The sequence below is a fragment of the Podospora pseudoanserina genome, chromosome 3, assembly GCF_035222485.1.
Source record: "Podospora pseudoanserina strain CBS 124.78 chromosome 3, whole genome shotgun sequence".
Taxonomy (NCBI): domain Eukaryota; kingdom Fungi; phylum Ascomycota; class Sordariomycetes; order Sordariales; family Podosporaceae; genus Podospora; species Podospora pseudoanserina.
The window spans coordinates 1,077,575-1,098,273 of NC_085922.1; the positions used below are offsets into that span (position 1 = coordinate 1,077,575).

Genomic DNA, 20,699 nt, shown 5'->3' on the forward strand with positions numbered 1-20,699 from the left:
CTGTCACCACGCTATGTAGGTATGTCACTGTCTTCAACAGGCCTCAAAACAAGTCACACAACTATGCTGCCGCCGCTATACATCAACCGTACCTGTCACAAAGACCCTACAGACATTATCAGGGCCTCAAAAGATACCTAGGTAGTGTTGACACGTCTTGATTGCGATTAGCTGGCCCAAAGATCCACCTTTTATGCCACACCCCCTCCCGCCAAAAAAAAAAAAAAAAAAAAAAAAAAAAAAAAAAAAAATAAAAAATATCCTCGACGCCCTATCAAGCTCTTCTAAACGCCCAGCAACCGTGACCTCTTCTAAACGCCCATACCAACCCATCTCAAACGCCCATTCAACCCATCCCGACGGCCACCAAGCTAGGTAACCTAAGCCCTACCAACAACCTCCACAACCTCCCCATCCGCCAACCTCCCCGTCTCAAGCATCCACCCCTCCCCCTCCACCTCCACAGGCGGCACCACAATCCCAAACCTCTCATACGGAAAATCAACCAGCGTACCCCTATACTCAGCCCACCCATCATCAACCTCCCCAAGCTGGTGCGTGTCCACCTCGCCCGCCTCGTACGTCCGTCCAGCCAGAACCTCCTTCTCCCGCCCCTCATACTCCTTCTTCAGCATCGGGTGAGGCGCCCAGATAACCCGCATCCCCGCCCGGCGACCAGCCTCAACCCCCGGAACGCTGTCCTCAAAGACAAGACACTCCTCGGGGGTAATCGGCTTCTCCCCCTCGGGAAGCGAGTCATTGATCGTCTTGAGGGCAAGCAAATAAATATCAGGAAGCGGCTTGCCCCGGCCGGGGGCAATCCGCTCGTCGTCGCCCAGGACGCGACGGTGGGTTTCAAAGACGCTAAACAGCTCCGTCAGGTGCGACGTCTTCAAGATAAAGTTTGACTTGTGGGACGACGTGGCGAGGGCGATGTGGACGCGGTGGGGGGTGGGCGCCGTCTCGCCAGCCCTGGACTCCTTGTTCTTCTCCATGTCCCAGTAGCGGGTGCGAGCGAGGTCGCTGAGAAGTGTAGGGATGCCGGGGAGGGGCTGGGTGCCGGGGAAGTGCTGGGCTTGGAGCTCATAGTACTGTTTGTGGTACCTGCGTCGAAAAAAAAGTCGGTGTCAGAACGGACCGTCAGGAAAGGAGACATCACTTACTCCTCAGGGGTGATCGGCAGCTGGGCCCAGTCGTGAAGCAGCTTGTTGGCCTGGGGACCGGGGCGGCCTTGCAGCTTGGCCTTGATGCTCCAGGGCAGCTTGGGACGCCCGTACTTTTCGAGGATCAGGTTGATGCAGAGCGTGTAGAGGTCCTCGGTGTCGAGCAGCAGACCATCCATGTCAAAGAGACAGGCCCGGACGGGGGGGAAGCTGTTGTTGGAGGGAATCGTTGTTAGTCTCGCCACGAGGCTGGACCCGGCCGGAATCACACAACATAGGGGTTCAGGGGACCTACTCGGTTCTGGGAGTCATTGTGAAGGCCGTGGTGTGCGGTGAACTGGGACGACCGTGGGCTCGTATCTGCTGGATGGACTAGAAAGAAAAAAAAGACAGGAGGCTCTGGGGAAAAGAAAAGGGCTCGTATTATAGATAGGTGGCTACCCTTGCCTAGGTAGGCGTAGATCGATCGGGTCCAATCAGGCACGTGGGTTAGAGTAGCTGATAAGATGTAGTGACAGAGAAGCCAACTACTCTTTGAGGTTGGAGATAAGACGGCGGACCTGCCCTCTTGTTGGATAACTTGTAGGGATCAGCAGAAGGAGAAGGGAACACAACAATCGGATCCAAAGCAACGAAACAAAAAAAAAAAAAGGCAGGAACTGGATGTCACGAATTGGAGTAGCTACCCCTTGTCATGCGGGGTACCCCCCCAGCAAACTGATGCTCTTCCAGTGCTCCTCCCGGCGGACCTGTGACGCCACCAAGACAGGGGAGACATGTAGATACCCCGGCCGGCCCAGCCAGCGGAGAGCCGTCACGACTTTTTCCGAAGCTCTCGTTCGTCGAGAGCATCCGAGAGAGGAGCTCTCTGTAATGCTCTCACACACTCTCAAACTCTTGTCCGGCGGAATATTTCGGGCCGTTTAGGTACCCCTTGCGATGGGCTGGGTTGGCAGCCGAGGAAGACGCGAGATAAGGGGGGGAACTTGTGGGAGTGTGGAAGGTGTGATGAGATTGTGGAATGTTCAGACAGACAGAATGAGAAAAAAGCCGTGTGTTTGCTTGTTTGCTCCCCTCATCAGGGGTCCGTCCCATCTCGAGCGGACACCAAACGGCAGGAAGCCGTTGTCGTCTCCACAAAGCCTCAAAAAAAGCCCAAAAAAAACCCCCCAAAAAACGGCCTTGGATCAACGTGAATCTGCCAAGACCCCGCCATCGGGCTGAGGTCTACAGTAGCGCCTCGAGAAAAAAGTGTCCGCTCCATGCCCAAAGCCCCAACAGCGTAACAACACCACGTTTCCAGCTCCGCCCCTTTCCTCTTTTTTCTCTCCTGTGAGCAGCCTCCTTATCTCGCATATCGGACGGACGGTTTGCTGCCAAAGACGATGGCTGCCCAAGATGAGGAGCCCCGGATAGCGGGAGCCGATGACGACATGGAGCAGCAGCGGCATGAAGAAAGGTTCCCCCCTGAAGAGGAAGCTGTAAGTCACTATGGCCCTCATTTCCGTTACCATGCTCAACTCAGCTCTGACCGGATGTTTTGTTGCTTTTCAAGTCCATGGTAGCGGACTCCAACGCGCACAAGACCGAGGCCAACTCTCTCTTTGGGTCGGGCAAGTACGACATTGCCATCAACAAGTACGATGAGGCTCTTGCCGTACTTCCCAACTATCTGGACTATGAGCTGGCCGTCTTACGATCCAACATTGCTGCCTGCCACCTGAAACTCGAAGAATGGAAGGAGGCCGTCACAAACGCAACAGCCGCCCTGGACTCTCTTGACAAGCTCGAGGGCAACGGCTCGTCGAAGAAGCAGGACCCCACCCCACCCACGGCAGAAGACGAGGTGGAGGGTGAGATTGTCAGCTCTGGTGCCAAAGCAGCCGGTCCGGCACTGGGCGATGACGCCCAGCGCAAGCGTCTGAATGATATCTCGAGAATCCGCGCCAAAGCTCTCATGCGTCGTGCTCGGGCCCGGAGTGAGCTGGGCGGGTGGTCCAACCTGGAAGGCGCAATCGAAGACTACAAGCGGCTGTCGACCTTGCCTGCCTACGACACGCTGATGAGCGCGACGGATAAGAAGATTGTCAGCACGCAACTCCGCGCCCTGCCGGCTCGTGCAAAGGCTGCGCAGGAGAAGGAGACGGCTGAGATGTGGGCCAAGCTCAAGGACCTGGGCAATGGCATCTTGAAGCCGTTTGGCCTCAGCACTGACAGCTTCAAGATGGTCAAGGACGAGAAGACGGGCGCATACAGCATGAACTTTGCTGGGGGGTCGGGCGGCAAGTGAGGGTGAAGCTGTAGCACGCAGAGATAATGTTTATTCAGTCTAGCTCTTGAGACATTCATGGGTCTTTGCATGTTGGGTGGTGGTACCTGAATCCATCCACAAGCAGGTGCGGCTGGAACCTCGGAGAGTATGGCTAGGTACCCAGACGTCCATGGCAGCTTCTGCTAACCTGCCGCATAGGTGTTCGGTGCCTTCCTGGACAGCTCACTTCAAGGAGGGACATTGATCGTCCGCCCAAGAATCCAAACTCTTCCCAACTTTTGTCATCAAAGCTCTTGTTCATTCCCATTCACTCTCCAAACAACTCTCCAGTGCAGTCTCTATCTTACAGCACAGTCTCTATCTCGGTCACGCCAGACATTAATCAAAAATGGAGTCAAGAGCGCACCATCTCCATTACCTCCAGCGCTACGTGGATGTCGACCACTGGCGCCCATACATCACCACCAGATACCCCGAGGAGATCCAATCCGGGGATGCCCGCGAATTTGAATACGAAATATTGGGTCAGGACGCCGGCCCACGACCCATCCCAGCCTTCCCCGTTGGCAACCTTGACGAGCTCGACATGCCCCGGAAACTCATCATTTTCTAGGTGAGAAACGGCTTCCGCATTCCGGCATGGATACCCGCTGCCAACCCCGAACTCCAACCCGGCGTCATCACCGACGACCACATCCGAATGGCCTGCATCATCCTCATCCAGATGGCGCCCGACCTGGCGAGGGAAATCCCCAGACGCTATCTCGAGATCCAGTCCATACTCGACAGGGGAATAGAAAGCAGCAGGAGAAGGGTCCTCACGGAGGAACGTGTCGCCGAGTATGCCCCGCAGGATTGGACCGCTTCCCCCGACGAGGGTGGGCTCAAGATGGAGGAAGAGCACTTGCCGGATGTGTACATGAGGATTCTGAGGACGTTTGAGGCTGCGGACGGCAAGGATGGGCCGTTTGGGTTGTTTGCGGATTTGTATCCCGGTGTTCGCGAGCATGACATTATTCCAGCTCCGAAGTGGCCTCGTTGTCTGGGACATTACATTTTTGACCGGGTGGCGCAGCGGAAGGTGACGGATCAGAGGCGTGACGCGTGGGCTGCCGGGAAGTTTGAGAAGAGTCGTGCTGCGATTGCTGCCGAGAAGGCTGCCACTGAGGCGGAGGCTGCCGCGCAGCAGCAGCAGCTGGAGCAGAAGCAGCAGCAACAGCAACAGCAACAGCAACAGCAACAGCAACAGCAGCAGCAGAAACCCCAGAGAAAGAGAGACAAAATTATTAGTATGATGCAATATGGCGCCCCGAAAGCACCTCTACCATGATTAGATGCCGAGTGAGAGGAGTTGTTTTACTCGGAAGCGATACATGTATCTTTCTTGTCACAGCGGAATGTTTAGGTGGGAGAGAATTTAGGATCGGGCTAGGGGAGAATGGAACATGTTTTGGTTGACGCTCTTTTTCTGATTTGAGTCTCTTGGGCTTGGTGTGTATGGATACCTTACCTACCATCTTGAAACCGCTCTGCTTATGAGGCATCTCGGAATACCTTTAGACTCTATAGAAACCTTTGTTTGAGCGCCGTTAGATCAGGCAACAGTCTTTAATTTTCTCTTTCTTTTTTTTTTCGGGGCTTTATGCGTGTTTTATTTTTTTTTAAAAAAAAAGAGGTGTCCGTTACCAATGTCTGAGAGGTGGTGTTGATGCTGAGCAAAGGATTCAGATTCCGACGTCGAGAATTGGAACACATGCTTAGAAACATGCCCTGAGGGCAAGTCGGACTTGTCGGGCTGCTTCACACATGTTCAAAGGACTGGCTATATAAAACAGCAACACAAATAAAACCCAATAGGAGATGTATTGCCTGTACCAAATACAGTAAAGAGCAGTGATGATCTGACAGAGAAACCCCCTTCCCACCCCAAAACTCCAATACTATTTCCTGCTTGTTGCTGCTGTCGTTGTAGAGTTAGATACAATCTTTCTTTGTTGGACCACCCTTTTTCTGCAAGATATGACAAGACACCAAGGGAAAGAGCGAGCAGACAAATCATATCCATCCATCCATCAACAAACTAAAAAGCAGAAAAACTAAACATTCCCCCCCTGCCTACCTACCCATGTGTTATTTCCCTTTCGTGTATCCCATCCCATTCCATCCATTTCATACAAAAGCGAGAGAGATCGATCAGTCATGTCTTGACTCCAGGGCTTTTTAAACCCTCCCATAAACATTCACCACCCCATCCCCCCAAATCCCCACAACCGACATGAAGAACCCCAGTCCCAAGACAGACACCTGGACAACCTGCTTCTTGAGCCACCCCTCCACCTTAGCCCTCACCTCCTCCCCGTTCGCCTCCTCTCCAACCTCCAACACCTCATCCTCCTCGCTCTCTTCCTCTTGCTCTTCACCAAGGACCTCGTAGCTGGCTTCCATTCTCGCGCGGGCAGAGGTAGAGGGCTTCTTCTTCTTTTGCTGGGGGAAGGACTTCTTGCTGCCGGCAGTGGTGGCGGGGGAAGAAGGTCCGAGAGAGATGTAAGGAGCGACCAAATCCGTCACGACGAGCTGGGAGCCGAGGATGAGGGCCGAGGTGTAGAGGAGGTAGGGGTGGCGGAGGGGTTTGGGGGAGAGATAGTATGCGAGGAGGAAGGCGGTTCCAGAGAGGCCGGAGAGGGATCGGAGTTGTTTGGTCGAGGTTGTGGTGAGGGAGTCAAAGGCGCGGAGGGCTGTGGTGGCGGAGGGGAGGTTGAGGAGGGAGGGGATGGTGAGGGTTGTTAGGGTGTAGGAGAGGCCCTGGTCAGTGAGCGTCATGTTAGTTGCTGTTCAAGGTGAAGGCATCATGCGATGCCATGTGGAAAGCAACACATACCGTCAACAACCCCAACGACACCGTCCCCACAAACTTGAGCGCCGAGACGCCCCTCGTTGCCATGATGTTACGAGTGTGTGCTTAATCTCTTGATCAATCCAGTCTCACTTTCTTATCAAAACGCGCGGATGGCCGTCGAAGGTTCGAAAAGTGTCACCAAGTTTGCCTGACGCAAAGTCGTGGTCGTAAGAAGCCAGTGTTGCCGAGCTCACGGTTAAAGCTTAAGGTCTTGCCTATTGCGTGGTTGGACTGCCCGCCCGCCCCGCCGAAAGGAGGGGATGAGGGGCTGGATCTTCTTGGTCCAGCCCCGCTGCAACTCACAGCGGCCCGTTTCCACTTTTGCGTCATCGCTCGATCAGGTTAACAAGGGGGTAGCTGATAGAATACCCTAACCCTGATTCAAGATGGAAGACCACACATCCTGCAGATATCCACCCCCCGATGCAACTTGTTTCCCAATATCCGCCACCCCACCAACATCCACTATCGTGAAGGCGCGATGGCAGAGTGGTCTAATGCGTGAGACTCGAAATCTCATCTCTTCGGAGGCGTCGGTTCAAATCCGGCTCGCGTCGATAGGATAAATTTACTTTTACAGTTTGGGTTTTTTTTTACACTATTCACGGCCAACACAGCACAACGTTGTCAAGGGCGGATGCTTTATTTCCGGTTTGGCAGCTTCATGTTTGTCTTGCAAGCCAGCTATGATCAAATATCACAGCTTCACAAACCTCTCACACATGTACCCATTAACAGATATACTCACTGTGTTTTGACCGCAGCTGATAGTCTGATACAACTACTGCCACGCATCATTAATTCGCTTGTTCACTCCGCTACATGCCACTCCCGATCATCATAACTTTCCTCCCCCCTTCATCCTCCTCTCATCTACTCCCTCCCATCAAACACACCCTCATCACCTTCCCACTCACTACCAGACCCCTAGTCAACATTCAACCTCCACAACCCATCCCCCAAAAAGTGCGCATCCTCCATCACCGGCCCCTTCCCCTTCTCCTTGATCTCCCTCGTCCCCATAACCAGCACCCCCACCGCCGCCGCCTCCTCCTTTCCCTCAGCCATAACCACAACCGGCTCCCCCTTCTCCAACTCCCTACTCCACCTCCCCTCCCCATCAGCCCCTCATTCGGCGCCCCCTCCCCAAGCGTCTCCCTCCCCTCCCTCGCATCCGGCTCCGGCAACCTCCCGCCCGCAGAAGTCAACCCCGGCGCCATGAGCGTCGCGCCCGACAAGACAAACCGGATAGCACCGCGGTCTATCCTCACGGTGGGGAAGCACTGCGGGAACCGATGCACGAGCTTGAGGTGGGGAAGGAGGACGTCGCTGTCGTGCTGGAAGAACAGGGGGTTTCCGTCGCAGACGTAGAGGGATACCCGGTCGGGGAGCTTCATCTGCTCGAGGGAGGACTTTTTGGGCATGATCTCTTCGATGAAGGGGTTGAGGAGGGGGTAGGTCTGCAGGAGCGAGGTCCGGAGGGAGCGCTGGATGGAGGATTTGAGTTTTTGTTTTGGGGAAGCGGTGAGGCTTTACAACAGAGGGTTAGTTTCCTTATAGCTGGAGGGAGAAGGGGGCCGTACTCTTTCTTGAAAGGCATCTTGTTTGTTGAGGTTGAGAGAGCTGCGCGGCTCTCTTGCGGTGAACTTTGTGGTGGTTGGTTTGGATCAAGTGAGGGAAGTGGTATGGAGCTGATTTTGAAAATCTCGTCTTCTTATAGCTGCGACTTTGTCTCGTTGTTGTAGCGCAATATATCTGATGATGCTACTCAAAATGCCAGGAGTTGCCTGTTGCTCGGAGGTTGCCCCGCGATGCGGAATTGAATGGAGGGGTAAATCAGAACAATAGCCCCACTTTCAACGTTCCTGGGCCACTGCCAAGGTTGTGATAAGGGGGGGCGATAAGCCTACGAGAGCACCACTGTCGTCACCCGCCCCTTGAGCATCGATGGACGGCACTTGAGAGCATCAACAAAGACGTAGGCATAATGGTGAGAATAGGATTCAGTCATTAAAGTAGGCTATAGCTTCAAACCCGCCCAAAAACATCAACCAGCAGGTATAAGAGCGTAGGTCTAGATGATATCCGCTTCCGGCCCAGTTCAACCCCGCAATCTAACTCCCCTCCAGTTCCTTAACCGTGAGAAACGTGCGAAACAGTCCCGTCTTCCTGGACATGTACATTCAGCCTGTTGGGGTTGAAGTCCTTGGTAACCATCGAGCCTGGCTCGATGACTCTGGTGGATTCAGGGAGGTCCTTCTTGCAGAAGCACTGTTGACAACCATCCGTCAGCATGCTGTTCATTCTTGAGAGGGCGGTTGAAAGGGACATACAGTCTCTGAGCTTGGCTCGTTCTCTGATAGCGTCTTGCCGACAAGCTTGTTCATCCACTCCTGGGTCTTGTCCTCGGGCATGTTGTCGGCTGTTACTCCTGGGACGACGAGAGGCATCTTGGTGTTGGTTCTAGGTTGGTGTTATGAGCGATTCGTGTAGTTATTCTTGGAACGTGCAATGTTCTGCTTTATTGGTATGTTGACCTGTTTGATGTAGATAGGTCTGGGGATCAGGAGGTCAAGATGGGATTTAAGTACGTGGTGGTTGTGCAGGAGCGCTCAAAGGGTCCGATGACGTAGCATTGGCTCTGCCGGCTAGTTGCGGGGCGGGTGAACAAAACGGTGGGACTCAGCCACATCGTGAACATAACTTTATACCAATTAGCAAACAATTGCACACGTGAGCATAAAGCATGTGAAGTGTTCCAGCATCTGAAGAAGAAGAAATCCAAAATACAGGAGAGGTGAGTAAAAACTGCAAAAGGAATGGTTTTGATTTCGTCCAGGCTCGAACTGGAGACCTTCAGTGTGTTAGACTGACGTGATAACCAACTACACCACGAAACCATAACATGGTTCACTGGTGGTTCCATCAGAGCTAGCCCTTATTGCACAAGCTCTGCCAGCTCTGGAACATGATGTTGCTGGGTGGCATTGCAGGTGGACTCAGGGGTAAAAAGGGGCGCCGGAAGCACAGCATGGTTGCTGCTATCACAGACGAAACAGCAAGCACATTATATCAAGACTTCAAGTTTTCACTTGCCATGTTTCTTTCATAGCTCACCTTGTTTTCAGTTTTCATGTGTCACAATCGGTGTACCTTGCTAAGGGCTTAAGGTTTTTGAGGCATTCAAGCCATTAACTGGACATTGCAAAGATGAAAGCATTGTCTTTAGGGCCACAAGTCTGCTTTTGAGATCCAGGGACGAGTACGTCTCATGTATTAGGTTACTGTGATCCATATCTGAAAGTATTCACCGATCTCGATAGAGGTAGGTCATATGTCAGTTTTGGATCTGAACTTGAAATGGCAGAGTCGGCAAGTCCGACAGTCTTGTCCGGGCTTCCACGTTTCTTTAATGGTTTCCGACTTCCCTGCGGGGAAGACACCAGGCTAGTTTAGGATTCGCCCAGCACAAACAGATCTTGGTACCGACGGGATCTAATAACATCCATGGTTCGTTCGAGAGGCAATATTTTTTGTGGGAATACTCGGACAACTGGTTCCTTAGCTCCTGGTATAAGTGCGCTTGCATGGATTCTGTACTGAGGGAACTTGGAGAAGCTGTGATTATTCTGTAACAAGCTGAAACATAAATGTGCTCTTTAGTACAGTGTGCCTGGGCCAATATGTCTTTCTTGGGGTTTCCTATTGACAACTCTTTACGCAGTAGGGAGCAAAAGAAAAAACACAGCTGCAGGTACCTGGCTGAAACCACGAACACCTCAAAGCTCTAAACCTCCATACAAATTCCCTCTAAAATCTTTGATGGCGTATGGCTGTAGAGTGGCTTCGACTGGACTCTGCAGTTTTACTTACCCATCGCATAGTGTAAAACCACCATGATAGTCCATACGGGTCCTATCAACGCCTCTTCCCTGTGAGAATACACAAAGAGGCCGTCTCGGCATACTATCTCTAAACTGACCATGGTGGCGGACTTCGGAGTCGCCGCCCTCTCAAAAGATTTTGACAGCTGGTATACGTGTCATCGACCCGGATCCAAAATCTGTGCCCTTTTTGACTTTACCTTGGCGGCATTGCAAGCCGGAAGAGGTTGATAATGGGCTGGTCGTGGATATAAAGTGCAGGCGATAAGGCCTCAAATCCATCACGAGCTCAAGCCACAAGGATCGCATTGCTGCCGAGCCCAGCAAACGCACTCCGGGCGCCTGCCTCATGCCAGATCTCCACGGCACTCCGCAACCTTCCCCAACCTTCCGCCTGAAAGCAACCACCTGTTCCGCAACGTCTCATTGGAAGATGTGCTCCCAGTGCCCGGAGGGGCATAGAAAGAACAGCGATGCAGCTGGCCTTGGAGCAGATCTCTCTCTCTCTCTCTCTCTCTCTCTCTCTCTCTCTCTCTCTCTCTTCGCCATTTCACCGTCCTAGGATCAAGCCATACTGGGCAGCCATCTTTTTTCGTGGTCTTTAGGTCATCTGTTCAGCAATCAGCTTATCTCCCCACTTGTATACCTACGTGGCCCCTCCACCCCGAGCGTTTGGTTCGGCGTGGTGATCTGCGGGGAGAAGCCAGTAAGCCCGCCCAATCTCCAGTCGCTCTCAATGTCCTCCCATGGCCTTTTTCGCTTGCCTGTTGAACTTCAGGCTGTGGGAGCCCTTGATCAGCCACAAATCCTGTTTGTTAACTGGAACAACCTAACTCTTAATTGTCACCAGGCAACCCATCTTCAACATAGCGTCCGCCAATCTAAGGTAGAAGGATTCAGCCACATCGCCCTTTCCCTCAAGAGCTGGCTGCTTGGTTATCCCCATCTGCTAGATCATCCATAGTCAAGCGGCATCAAAATCGGTAGTCACCGCGAAAAAAAAAGCTACGATGCCCAAAGGAGCGACGCAGCATCACTGGCATGTGGTTTCTCTCACCTCGAGTCAAGTCAGCATCCAATGGCACCATTGCTGACATTCTAGGTACCTCCAACTAGCCCGGTGTGCTTCCACATTGCAAAGCCCCGTTGCTATGCGCGGAAACACCTCGTGCAATGCGAAACTCACACCGTGTTCCACTCATCGAGGTCTCAATGGTAAGTCGTGAGTTCACTCCTATCACACCTTTCCTTCTCGACCGGTTTCGAGTCGAATGGACTAGGCCTAGGCTCCAGCATGTGTCGAGCGGCCCGGGAAACCCACACTGGATCTACCGCCAGCGGTCCGGCCAGTTGGAGGGAGGACCAGGTCCGGATCGGTCGGGTTGTCCATATCTCCCAAGGTACTCTGGGGACCTGGCGCCACATCAGATGTGGTATCAACACCCCAACACGACCCAACAGTGGTCAACTTTTCTCTTTGGGCATTGGTTCGAACCCAAGAGGTTGACACCGTCCAACAAGGTCCAGGGCCACCGAGGTGTATCTGTGGTTGACGGGATGGGAAGACGACCTCTGATGGTCCTTCTGAGTCTGAGGTCTCTGGTTCCCTTCATCGTCCAGCATGCATCTAGTCTGGTTGCCATCGTCATCGCTTTCTTTCGGCACAGCTTCTCGGAATCGCGGGACCTTTGGCCCAAGCTGTCTTGATAACTGTGGACAACCTGCTGACTGTTCACCAGCGTCCAATGCCACGATGATGAGCTCCGTGCCGAAAGAGTGCAAAGATCTCAAAGGACGCAAAGCGCCGACGCCGGCGACAAAAGAACCCGGAAGAAAAAGGGCCAGAAGAGGCGAGAAAGTAGTCCCGACTTTGACTCCAAGAGTGAAAAGATCGACACCAAGAGCACCAAGAAGCGCAAACGTTAATCTCCCCCAAACGTGGCTGTCTGGTGTATCCTGCGGTGGCATCCAGACTTGTCAATCCGGGAGGGGTTGCCTCCATGCGTGAGGTCAGAGAGTCGATGTCTTTCAGCAAAACATCACTCCCTTTGCTGACGACGAGGGGTGGGGAATCATGGAGAATGTCAACTTGATCTTTGCATGGTTCTGGTTGGCGGCATTTCTGGGCGGGCGTTTTGTTGGAGTCGTCATTGCATCTTTCTGATATGGGGCAAGGAGGGCAAAGCGAACAGCGATTGATAGGAATTGGTGAATCAGCCATAGTATAACAACTTGGCTTTTCTCTTCTGGCAACTTGTCTCTTGAGAGGCGTCTCTCTTCGACCAACATTCTGACCCCCCTCCGTGGATCGTCACCTCGCCGCTGTTGGGTCAAACTTTCGACGTGTTGGGCAACTCAAAATGCATGGGCAAATGCAACACTGGCGGCCAGAGGATCAGCCCAAAAGAAGCGAGTGCGGCTGACCACATTATTCGGCCTGAGAGAAAATAGAAGTCGACAGGAAGCTCTCACGCTCTTTCGTGAATCGAAGGTCCCAATGCCAACAACACCTTGGCAGACGTTGAGCCATTGTTTCATCAAGCCGCCGTTGAGATCCAAACTAGGGTTAGGGGATACTACACTAGTTCCGGCAGCCGCTTTACCAGAACAGCAACCTTTGGTTCTCGGACTTTTGAACTGCTCACCTCAGTGCTTTCCAGCCCTGTTCAGCCCCCTTGAAGAAGACCTCGGTTTTGACTTATTATATTCGTAATACTCGGATCCCAAGGCTATTCGCCCAGCAGATCTACAAAAGAACGCTATCCCCAATTTTTGATGTTCGCTCAGCCCGATCCCGTGTTGTGGGGCAAGGCTCATTTTCCCACACCCAACAGGAACCGCAAAAGGTCCAACCACGGGCTGGCGGATGCTGCCGACAGAGCTCTGGCCAGGACCCTGAGAAATTTTGCCCCAAAACTCGGTCTGGAGCTTGGCTGGGGGTTTACGGCGAGGACATGACTCTAGACCATTTCCTTACCTCTCCAAGTAGATGTCTACCGAGTATAGACTCTCTCCGTCTTCAACAGACAGAGGCACAAACATTGAAACAGTGACAGCCTGCAGCAACCCACATCCTCATCTTCAACCTGCAATCCCATCGCAACCCAAGCCCAAAGCAGGGGGTTCCCCGGTCCGTGATGTTTCTCCTTCCATTGGCCACACTTCCTGTCCAACGTGGACCCTCAGCCCACACCGCCAAGCCATTTCTCGTCTCAATTGGGGAAAGGACCCCTGCTCCCTTGGACTGCCATCGTGAAGCGCAGCCTCAGAAGCTGCATGTCGGCTCCCGGGGCTGGGTCAGTCTGGGCTGCCCCCCTATCCCCCCCCCCTGGCCCTTCTTCTTCTTCTCCTTTTCGGCTTGGCTCGACTGGGGAGAAAGAAGAGAGGTTCCCTTCAATTAAATCTCAGCCGCTCCCTATTTTACCCCTAAGTTTTCCTGGCCGCGACCTAAATCACCATCGTCGCCTGTATACAACTTTTGTTGCCCTCCAGAAGGGATAACATACATTCTCCCATTCCCATTTTTTACTTTTGCAAGGGGTTATTTGTTCGTTACACGGGGAATTTCAGTAATTACACGACGTGTTTGCCGATCGATCTCGCACAGCTCGCACCGACAAGCGACGTATTGCTCGCGTTCGAACCGTACATGACATTTCTGCAACCTTTCGCCGATCACTCAGGATAAAAACACCTTGCTCGAGCGTCAAGACACCACGACCTTTCCAAAAAAAAGAGCCACGCGACAGTTCCTTCCCTCCCCCGCTGAAGAAACCGTTACAATTGGAAGACACCACGAGAAAAAAAAACACCGCTTTTCCCAAACCCATCGAGAACCACAACACCATGAAAATGCGCCTCCTCGCCCTCCTGGCCTCAGCAAGCCTAACAACCGCCCTCGTTCCCCCCCCGCCATCCATAACCCCGAACCCATGGCTGGTATCAACCTCCCCCGCGAAGCCCTCCCTCTCATAACCTCCGCCCCAAACCCCCTTTCCCCCCTCTCACCCCGTCAAGACCGCCCCGAGTCCCCCTCCCCCTGCTTCACAGAAGTAGTCACAACCACAACCTCCTGCGTCGCGATCGGCGAGTGCACCTCGGGCCCACACACCAGTCTGGTCTGCCACGCAGACTACATCTGCCGGTCCGACTCCCAAGGCAACCCCTCCTGCATGTACCGGGAGTCCTCCCTCGGCGTAGCAGGCACAATCATCGCCATTTGCTTCGCCGCCGCGCTCGTGATCTCCGTCTTCAGCATCTGTTTCCTCTGCTGCAGGGAGAGGAGGGAGCAGACTCGTCTCGAAAAGGCGGCCGAGGCGCAGAAGTTGTTGAAGGAGTCAAAAGTTGCGAGTAAGAGGCCGAATGGGAGGAATGTAACCGGGGGAGTGACGGGTGTTGGGACGGAGGGGAGTGGGTATGGGAGTGGGAATAATGGGGGTGATGTGGGACAGCAGACGGGTTATGCTGGCGCACAGGGGGGCAGGGGAACCCGTTTGCTGATTCTGGGGAGGGGCCTTGAGGTGAGAGTAGAGAGAGAGAGGGGGGAGGAAGGAGAGAGAGATAGGGGGGGGTGTGATGTGGAGTGGAAAGGTGTTGACGTGTTGGCTTTTTGTGTGCTGCGTTGGACGGCCGCTGGAAGGGAAGTATACCAGAGACGGGAAGAACAAAAACAGTTAGATAAACAAGACACAGGAGATGTGGGCATTAGCTGCTTCATTAAAGCCGGAGTATAACAGGAAGGGAAATATATTTTTCATTGGGCATATTCTCTCATGTTGTCACCTTGTTTAAGCTGTCCTTCTGCAATGCCCTTTCATGTGACTTCATCTGTTCGATACTGTCTGTTTCATGGCGTGAAGCTCACCGACATATCCCACTGTTTAAGCCTTCCAGTCCACAGGGCTTTAAACTCAATCACTCAATGAGTCATAGTCGAGCATAAAGGTCAGTAGATGAGCCATGAATAGAGCCTCTGTGAGCCACTTGATTTTTACATCCTCCAATATCCGCAATACTTAGCTACTTTACACTAAACCCGACAACTTGGCTTGATTCCACGCCCTCCGACCATCTCCTTAACCATCTATTTTCTCAAATGCTTCGCCCTTCTGAGAAAATTACCACAAGATTATCGACGCATCTCAACACCAAGACAAACCCAACGCAAAACACCCAGTAAGCTAATAAATATGCTTCATTGCCGGGCTTGGTCGCAAAGACATCGTGGACCTTGGTGATTCCCCAAGAACATAAAGGCAAGGTGATGTATGACTCGGTTAATAGTTGGTGTCTTCGTTATTCGCTATGAACAGGTTAAAACACCCGCGCCCTCTTCCTTGGCATAATAAGTACTTTCTTCAAAGTATCAACAAGTCAGAGTGGGAAGCAGTGTTACCCAAGCCCACCGCCACTGGTTGGACTGCCCGGATGATACCCAACCGTCCTGAGAACCCCCTGCGGTCTTGCCCGATCATTATTCAGGAAGTACTGGATCGACTTGTTCCCATTCTCTTCGCGAAGCTCAAAGATGCCACCTCCATTCACCTCGTTGCCTTCAGTCTCGCAGATCATGAGCAGTTCGTCGAAATTTACCGGGGGTCCGTTGATGTGCAGTCGGTCAACCTGGGCTTTGATGTCCGCCAGTGGGATGAATCCCGTTCGCCCCTCGGCCGCTTGAGTGTCGTGCTCACCTAGGTCCTCGCATGCCTTGCGCATCATCTTGCGGAGAGTTAGGTGGCGTGGCTCAGTAGGCCGCTCGAGAACACCTGGTATGCCAAAGCTGGCTCCTGGAGGGGGACCCCATGAGGAACCTACTGGGCTAGGCACGCCAAAGCCAGGAGGAGGTCCTGGGGGAAAAGGATGCGACTGAGGTGGCATGCCGAATGGTTGCGGTCCCCAAGGGTTTGGATGACTGGGGAACATGGGGTCCATTCCAAAAGCACCAAATCCTCCAGGTCGTGGCAATGATGATGCGGTTGGGAATCTCACCGGACGACCAGCAAAGTCGATCGGGTCATCTCCGTCATCTAGTAGGGCACTGCTTCCCAAGTGCGTGTCCGGATCATTCCTCGAAAAGTCCCTAGAAGGGGAAGAGCTTGACGGTCGTTGGCCATGGACAACACTGGCTGGGCGTCCTATTGGTGTCGGCTTTGAGATGGGTTGCGGTCCGCCACTCTCATGACTGCCAGAACCTTGGCGGGAATGCGTGGTACCGCCATTGCTTTGCATACCTGCCGGCCCCATCAGATGAGCCATTGGAGAGACAGGCGAGTCCAACGGTCCGGGAAAGCCAGGCGGGTGATGCTGGTGTAGTGGAAATCCTCGGTTAGGACCAGGACCGCTTAGTCCAGGAGGCATTGATACAATCCCAGGAGGAGGTCTAAAGGCATTCATGGGTGAAAATGGTGGATCACGATGCATTGGACTACCAAATCCAGGTGGCGGCATCTGGCCCAAGCCAGGAGGAAACGGCATACTGCCGCCGCCGCCCATGGGCATACCAAACGGACTCGGATGCATCGGTACTGGCTTGCTGGGCTGCGCGCTCAAAGGTGACGCAGCGTGTTGTGATGCTTGCCCGCCGAATAGGTTTGGACCTGTGAGTCCCGACTTACTTGGTGGGCCAATGGGGCCTGGACTAGCCTGTATCGGCGTCAGGGGATGAGGTGATTGACTATGGCTCGGAGCGACCCCGGGTGGAAAACCAACACCTGATGTCTGGATGCCTGAGCTTTCCTGCTGAGAGGGCTGACGAGGACGAACTGGTGTAGGGGCCATCGGCAAGGCTGGTGTAGCTACCGTGATTAGTGGAGACGCAAACGAGGCTGACGACTGTGCCAGAGCTGGAATAGCTGTCGCAGACTGCTGGGCTGGACGTTTGGGAAGCGTAACAGAAGGGGCCGTTGCAGCAGCAGCAGTCGCCGCAATAGCTGCAGCTTTTTGAGCTGCCCTCTCTTCCTTTTTGCGCTTCTCCTTGGTCTCCTTGGCCTGTTCTCTAGATTCACGCTCTGCTTTGGCCTTGGCCTCCTTCTCACGCTTATCACGCTCTTGCTGTTCTCGTCTTTCACGAGCTTCTCGCTCTTTCTGCTCCTTTTCCCTGAGCCGAGCCTCTTCGCGCGCCTTTTTCTCGCGTTCCTTAGCTTCACGAGCTTTGCGTTCATTTTCTTCCCGCTCGTGAATCTTGCGTTGTCGCTCAGCCTCCTTGCGTAGCCGTTCCTCCTCTTCAGCCTTCTTTTGAGCCTCTCTTCGCTTCCGCTTCTCCTCTGCTCTCTGCTTCGCCTCGGCCTGCTTGCGTTCTTCTTCCTCTTTACGCGCGGCTTCTTCGGCAGCCTTTTCGGCCTCCTTGCGAGCTTTCTCCTCAGCTAGAGCTTCCTTCTTCCGGGCCGCTCTATCTTTGCGTCGCTGGGCCTCCTTGGCCTTCTTGGCTTTGCGTTGGGCATCTTGTTGGTTCTCAGCCTCAATCTCCTCCAGAAGCTTGGCTTGACGCTCTTTGGCAACCTTCTCCCGATAGGCTGTGAGTACTCGCTGCTCAAACATGCGAGCAGCAAATATTTGGAACATCCGACGGCCCTCTTCCATGCGCTGCTCATCAGTCATGGGATCCTGTCCACCCATATTAGAATTCTGCACTCGAATGGGCCAGGAAAATCACAATTGTTGCCATACCTCTTCCTCTTCTTGGCTGTCGTACTCCTCCTCGTCTTCTTCATAGTCCTCATCCTCTTCATAGTCCTCCTCCTCGTCATCAGGATCGGGCGGGGGGTGGCTGTGGCTGTAGCGGTCGCCATTCGTGTGCTCGTAGTCTTGCTCACCAGGATGCAGCACCCGCTCTTGAGTGGCCATGCGCCGCTCGGCAAGCTGTTCCATCATCTCAATGAATTTTCTACCGTCATTTTTGAGCAAGTCGTCGGCCACAGTCAGGATGCCGCCTATAGAAGAGGAGCCATAAGCGTTATTGCCAGTCCCTGCATAGGGATAAGTCTGTAAAAAGGAGGGAAGTATGGGAAGTCTGTCCCTACCCTGCACTGTCAGGCTATTTCCGAAATTGAAGAAGTCGGAAGCGTATTCGGTTCGGTGCAGTTCGGATGGGTCGTGCTCATCGTCACTGTATTCCTCGTCGTCTTCTTCCTCATCCTCCAACTCTTCTTCGCTGTACTCCTCCTCCCCCTCTTCCCCTTCATAGTCGACTTCCTCGCCCTCGCCTTCTTCATCCTCGTCCGCATCGTCGTCAACGTGCTCCAAAATTCGACCGTGAGATGGTTGATGGGTGTATCTCGGCCCGCTTGGAAGGCCGTGTGGTAGATTAGGTGGGATAGACGAAAAACTAATCGAGTGGTGGCGACTAAGTAGTGAGGAATTACTGGTCGTATGAGGATGATTCGCATAGTGCTCCAGTTCTTCATAATAGGCGTCATAGAGCCCTTCCAATTCTTCCTCAATCGCCGTCCTTTTCCTCCCGCAAACCGAGCAACTGCAAGTTTGCTTCTGCTGCTCCTTCATCTTCTTGAGAACCGCATCTTTTTCGACCTTGACTAGGTTCTTGCGCTGCACCTCGTCTAGTCCAAGCCAGAATTCCTTGATTCGCTCCCGCTCCTCTTGAGAGCTGGTGTTCCAAATCTTCTCCTTCGACATCCCTCGGCCGTTGATATGTGACGTTGGTGGGGGACGGTGATCAACGTGGTTGCCATTCACCGACCCGTCAGCACTCGCCCCTGCAACATTATTGTTTTTCTTCTTCTTTTTTTTCGCCTTCTTCGATTTCGCAGGCTGCCCGTTAGGAGTCCCGTTTGGAGGTTGTTGGTTTTGGTCTCGAGAGTCTTGACCGGCATCCGCTTCCTCTTCGTCCTCGTCTTCATGCTGTTCGACATCGGCCGAGGGTTGGCCTTGAGGTGGCTGTGGACCACTGCGAGTCCCATTTGAAGGCTGACCATTCTGTGCTTGCTGCTGTTGCTCAGCAGCGGCCTTGGCCGCAGCCTTTTCGCGCCTTTTCTGCTTCTTCCTGTTCACCGCTGGTGGAGCAGGTGGCGCCGGGGAGGCACATGTTGGAGAAGGTTGGGAAGATTCTACGGGCGTGCTGCCTTTAGGTACTGTGATGAACTTGGAACCATCCTTGTTGGTGTACTTGGCTGTCCCCTTCGCCGAGGGCGACTGAGAAGCTGCACTAGCAGCAACTGGCGGGGCCGGGTTCCGATTGCCCTTCATCGTCACCTAGTTCAATGCAACCTGAAGTAGATAAGTGACGAGGACATGTAGTGAGATGGTCCCTTCGTGGAGTCGGCGAGTCGGATATGGCACGTGTCTGAAAGAGAAAAGCCGTCGTAGAACTAAGTGATTTGCTAGGTAAGCATAGGCAATGTCGAGGGGGCACAAGGTTCGGATTGTGTCAAAGTTCAAACGGTCGTTGCTCGAGGAGCTCTTCTGTCCTATTAGGTTGATTGCGGGCAAGGGCAGTGTGATTCGATGGGGTGGAAAGAGCAAAACTGTAGTAGCGACCCAAAGAGCGACTTCGTTCGATTGTCGGTTGGGGAAATCAAAAGGGAGTCATGACTAGGCTCGGGGGCCGTCGCGGGCAGGGCAGGGTTGATGAGGGTTAATTGACGGAGGGGTCGACCACTCACTCTCACTTCAGGGTCCTCCACTGGCAGACGCTTGGGGTGTTGAGAGCTGCTAGATGAGAGCGCGAAAAAGGTGGCGGACGGAAGAGGGCGCGGGATGGTAAAGACGCGACTCCGGGGTTCAGCGCGGGACAGGATGCAGGCCGAGAGATGTCGTGCGCTTCGGAGGTGATCAAGTTGTTCGGATGTTCAAGGTGCTCCTAGATTGCTTAGATTTGTGGTCCCGGCCCTGGAACTCCTCCAGTGCGGGCGCGCTGCCCAGAGCTCCCCGCTCCTATTGGCCCACCTGCTACACGTGACCTCAGCCTTGCTGTGTCGCTCCTGCCCTGTCTTCAATTTGCGACTTTAGCTTTCCCGCTCCTCCCTTCAGCCGCGAAGAGAACACGACAAAGTTTTCATAGTACGGCTCATATTCTCCGCTCAATGGTTGTATGCCGATACAATCCTTCATACGGTAGTTTTGGCAGGCACTCCCGTGACCTAGTGCCATCAACCATCAACTAAACCTGTTTCCATTGGAGACTTGGGGCATATGAAATGTTGGGAGATCTCCCATCCCATCTGCCACAACATGACACGCTAGCTCGAATCTGTACCTATGTTCCTTTGCTGGTAAATACGATGAACCAAGAAATTCGTGAACTCCAAGACGAGATGAACATCCATGATATGGATGCGATATGCCAACAATAATAGCTGGAGGTCTCCAGCTTATTACCTTATTTGGTGCCTCTGAAAGGGCGCTCAGGGGCTAGACTGTGAGCAATGCCGTCATCGCCACGTTAGGGCAGGTTGCTATAAGTGAGTGGGGGGAGTCGCGTGTATTGTGATAACCTCTAGTCATTCCTACGGCCGAGCATCATCAGCATG

General features: G+C 53.4%; 9 protein-coding genes and 2 non-coding genes across 11 annotated transcripts; 6 read left to right on the forward strand and 5 right to left on the reverse strand.

The window, feature by feature from the left end:
• Window positions 1–278: 278 nt before the first annotated feature.
• On the reverse strand, window positions 279–1,796 carry QC764_303050 (uncharacterized protein). The gene is made up of 3 exons (XM_062945423.1): window positions 1,459–1,796; window positions 1,164–1,373; window positions 279–1,104 (listed from the first exon to the last, which is right to left on the reverse strand). The coding sequence occupies exons 1-3, from the start codon at window positions 1,473–1,475 to the stop codon at window positions 381–383; spliced, it is 951 nt and encodes a 316-aa protein (XP_062801397.1). The 5' UTR covers window positions 1,476–1,796; the 3' UTR covers window positions 279–380.
• A 338-nt stretch (window positions 1,797–2,134) lies between these two features.
• Window positions 2,135–3,453, forward strand: QC764_303060 (uncharacterized protein; the record flags this gene model as incomplete). The annotated part of the gene is made up of 2 exons (XM_062945424.1): window positions 2,135–2,644; window positions 2,719–3,453. The coding sequence occupies exons 1-2, from the start codon at window positions 2,549–2,551 to the stop codon at window positions 3,451–3,453; spliced, it is 831 nt and encodes a 276-aa protein (XP_062801398.1). The 5' UTR covers window positions 2,135–2,548.
• Window positions 3,454–3,823: 370 nt separating this feature from the next.
• Window positions 3,824–4,765, forward strand: QC764_303065 (uncharacterized protein; the record flags this gene model as incomplete). Its single annotated transcript, XM_062945425.1, has 2 exons — window positions 3,824–3,997; window positions 4,049–4,765. 2 exons carry the CDS (start codon window positions 3,824–3,826, stop codon window positions 4,763–4,765), a joined length of 891 nt encoding a protein of 296 aa, XP_062801399.1.
• Window positions 4,766–5,256: 491 nt separating this feature from the next.
• On the reverse strand, window positions 5,257–6,602 carry QC764_303070 (uncharacterized protein). Its single transcript, XM_062945426.1, has 2 exons — window positions 6,314–6,602; window positions 5,257–6,237 (listed from the first exon to the last, which is right to left on the reverse strand). The coding sequence occupies exons 1-2, from the start codon at window positions 6,374–6,376 to the stop codon at window positions 5,656–5,658; spliced, it is 645 nt and encodes a 214-aa protein (XP_062801400.1). The 5' UTR covers window positions 6,377–6,602; the 3' UTR covers window positions 5,257–5,655.
• A 204-nt stretch (window positions 6,603–6,806) lies between these two features.
• Window positions 6,807–6,888, forward strand: QC764_0049940. The gene has a single exon. It is a non-coding gene; the product is annotated as a tRNA-Ser (tRNA).
• A 161-nt stretch (window positions 6,889–7,049) lies between these two features.
• Window positions 7,050–7,931, reverse strand: TMA20 (translation machinery-associated protein 20; the record flags this gene model as incomplete). Its single annotated transcript, XM_062945427.1, has 2 exons — window positions 7,050–7,861; window positions 7,915–7,931. 2 exons carry the CDS (start codon window positions 7,929–7,931, stop codon window positions 7,312–7,314), a joined length of 567 nt encoding a protein of 188 aa, XP_062801401.1. The 3' UTR covers window positions 7,050–7,311.
• Window positions 7,932–8,464: 533 nt separating this feature from the next.
• QC764_303090 (uncharacterized protein) lies at window positions 8,465–9,225 on the reverse strand (the record flags this gene model as incomplete). Its single annotated transcript, XM_062945428.1, has 3 exons — window positions 9,206–9,225; window positions 8,665–9,034; window positions 8,465–8,602 (listed from the first exon to the last, which is right to left on the reverse strand). Exons 2-3 carry the CDS (start codon window positions 8,779–8,781, stop codon window positions 8,465–8,467), a joined length of 255 nt encoding a protein of 84 aa, XP_062801402.1. The 5' UTR covers window positions 8,782–9,034; window positions 9,206–9,225.
• QC764_0049970 lies at window positions 9,158–9,231 on the forward strand. Its single transcript has one exon. It is a non-coding gene; the product is annotated as a tRNA-Val (tRNA).
• Window positions 9,232–12,712: 3,481 nt separating this feature from the next.
• Window positions 12,713–13,173, forward strand: QC764_0049980 (uncharacterized protein; the record flags this gene model as incomplete). Its single annotated transcript, XM_062940397.1, has 2 exons — window positions 12,713–12,780; window positions 13,050–13,173. The coding sequence occupies 2 exons, from the start codon at window positions 12,713–12,715 to the stop codon at window positions 13,171–13,173; spliced, it is 192 nt and encodes a 63-aa protein (XP_062801403.1).
• A 974-nt stretch (window positions 13,174–14,147) lies between these two features.
• Window positions 14,148–14,948, forward strand: QC764_303097 (uncharacterized protein; the record flags this gene model as incomplete). The annotated part of the gene is made up of 1 exon (XM_062945429.1): window positions 14,148–14,948. The coding sequence occupies one exon, from the start codon at window positions 14,148–14,150 to the stop codon at window positions 14,946–14,948; it is 801 nt and encodes a 266-aa protein (XP_062801404.1).
• A 128-nt stretch (window positions 14,949–15,076) lies between these two features.
• Window positions 15,077–20,054, reverse strand: NST1 (Stress response protein nst1). The gene is made up of 4 exons (XM_062945430.1): window positions 19,833–20,054; window positions 18,234–19,538; window positions 17,881–18,179; window positions 15,077–17,817 (listed from the first exon to the last, which is right to left on the reverse strand). The coding sequence occupies exons 2-4, from the start codon at window positions 19,414–19,416 to the stop codon at window positions 15,607–15,609; spliced, it is 3,693 nt and encodes a 1,230-aa protein (XP_062801405.1). The 5' UTR covers window positions 19,417–19,538; window positions 19,833–20,054; the 3' UTR covers window positions 15,077–15,606.
• Window positions 20,055–20,699: the final 645 nt, after the last annotated feature.

Excerpts from the sequence above, each read along its gene's own strand:
- QC764_303050 (XM_062945423.1), bottom strand. Across the intron at positions 1,105-1,163 it reads CTGCCGATCACCCCTGAGGA|GTACCACAAACAGTACTATG; the intron begins GTAAGTGATGTC and ends TTTTCGACGCAG.
- QC764_303070 (XM_062945426.1), bottom strand. The coding sequence starts at position 6,376 with ATGGCAACGAGGGGCGTCTCGGCGCTCAAGTTTGTGGGGACGGTGTCG. Across the intron at positions 6,238-6,313 it reads TGTCGTTGGGGTTGTTGACG|GGCCTCTCCTACACCCTAAC; the intron begins GTATGTGTTGCT and ends CTCACTGACCAG.
- NST1 (XM_062945430.1), bottom strand. The coding sequence starts at position 19,416 with ATGAAGGGCAATCGGAACCCGGCCCCGCCAGTTGCTGCTAGTGCAGCT. Across the intron at positions 18,180-18,233 it reads AAATAGCCTGACAGTGCAGG|GGACTGGCAATAACGCTTAT; the intron begins GTAGGGACAGAC and ends ATCCCTATGCAG. Across the intron at positions 17,818-17,880 it reads ACAGCCAAGAAGAGGAAGAG|GATCCCATGACTGATGAGCA; the intron begins GTATGGCAACAA and ends ATGGGTGGACAG.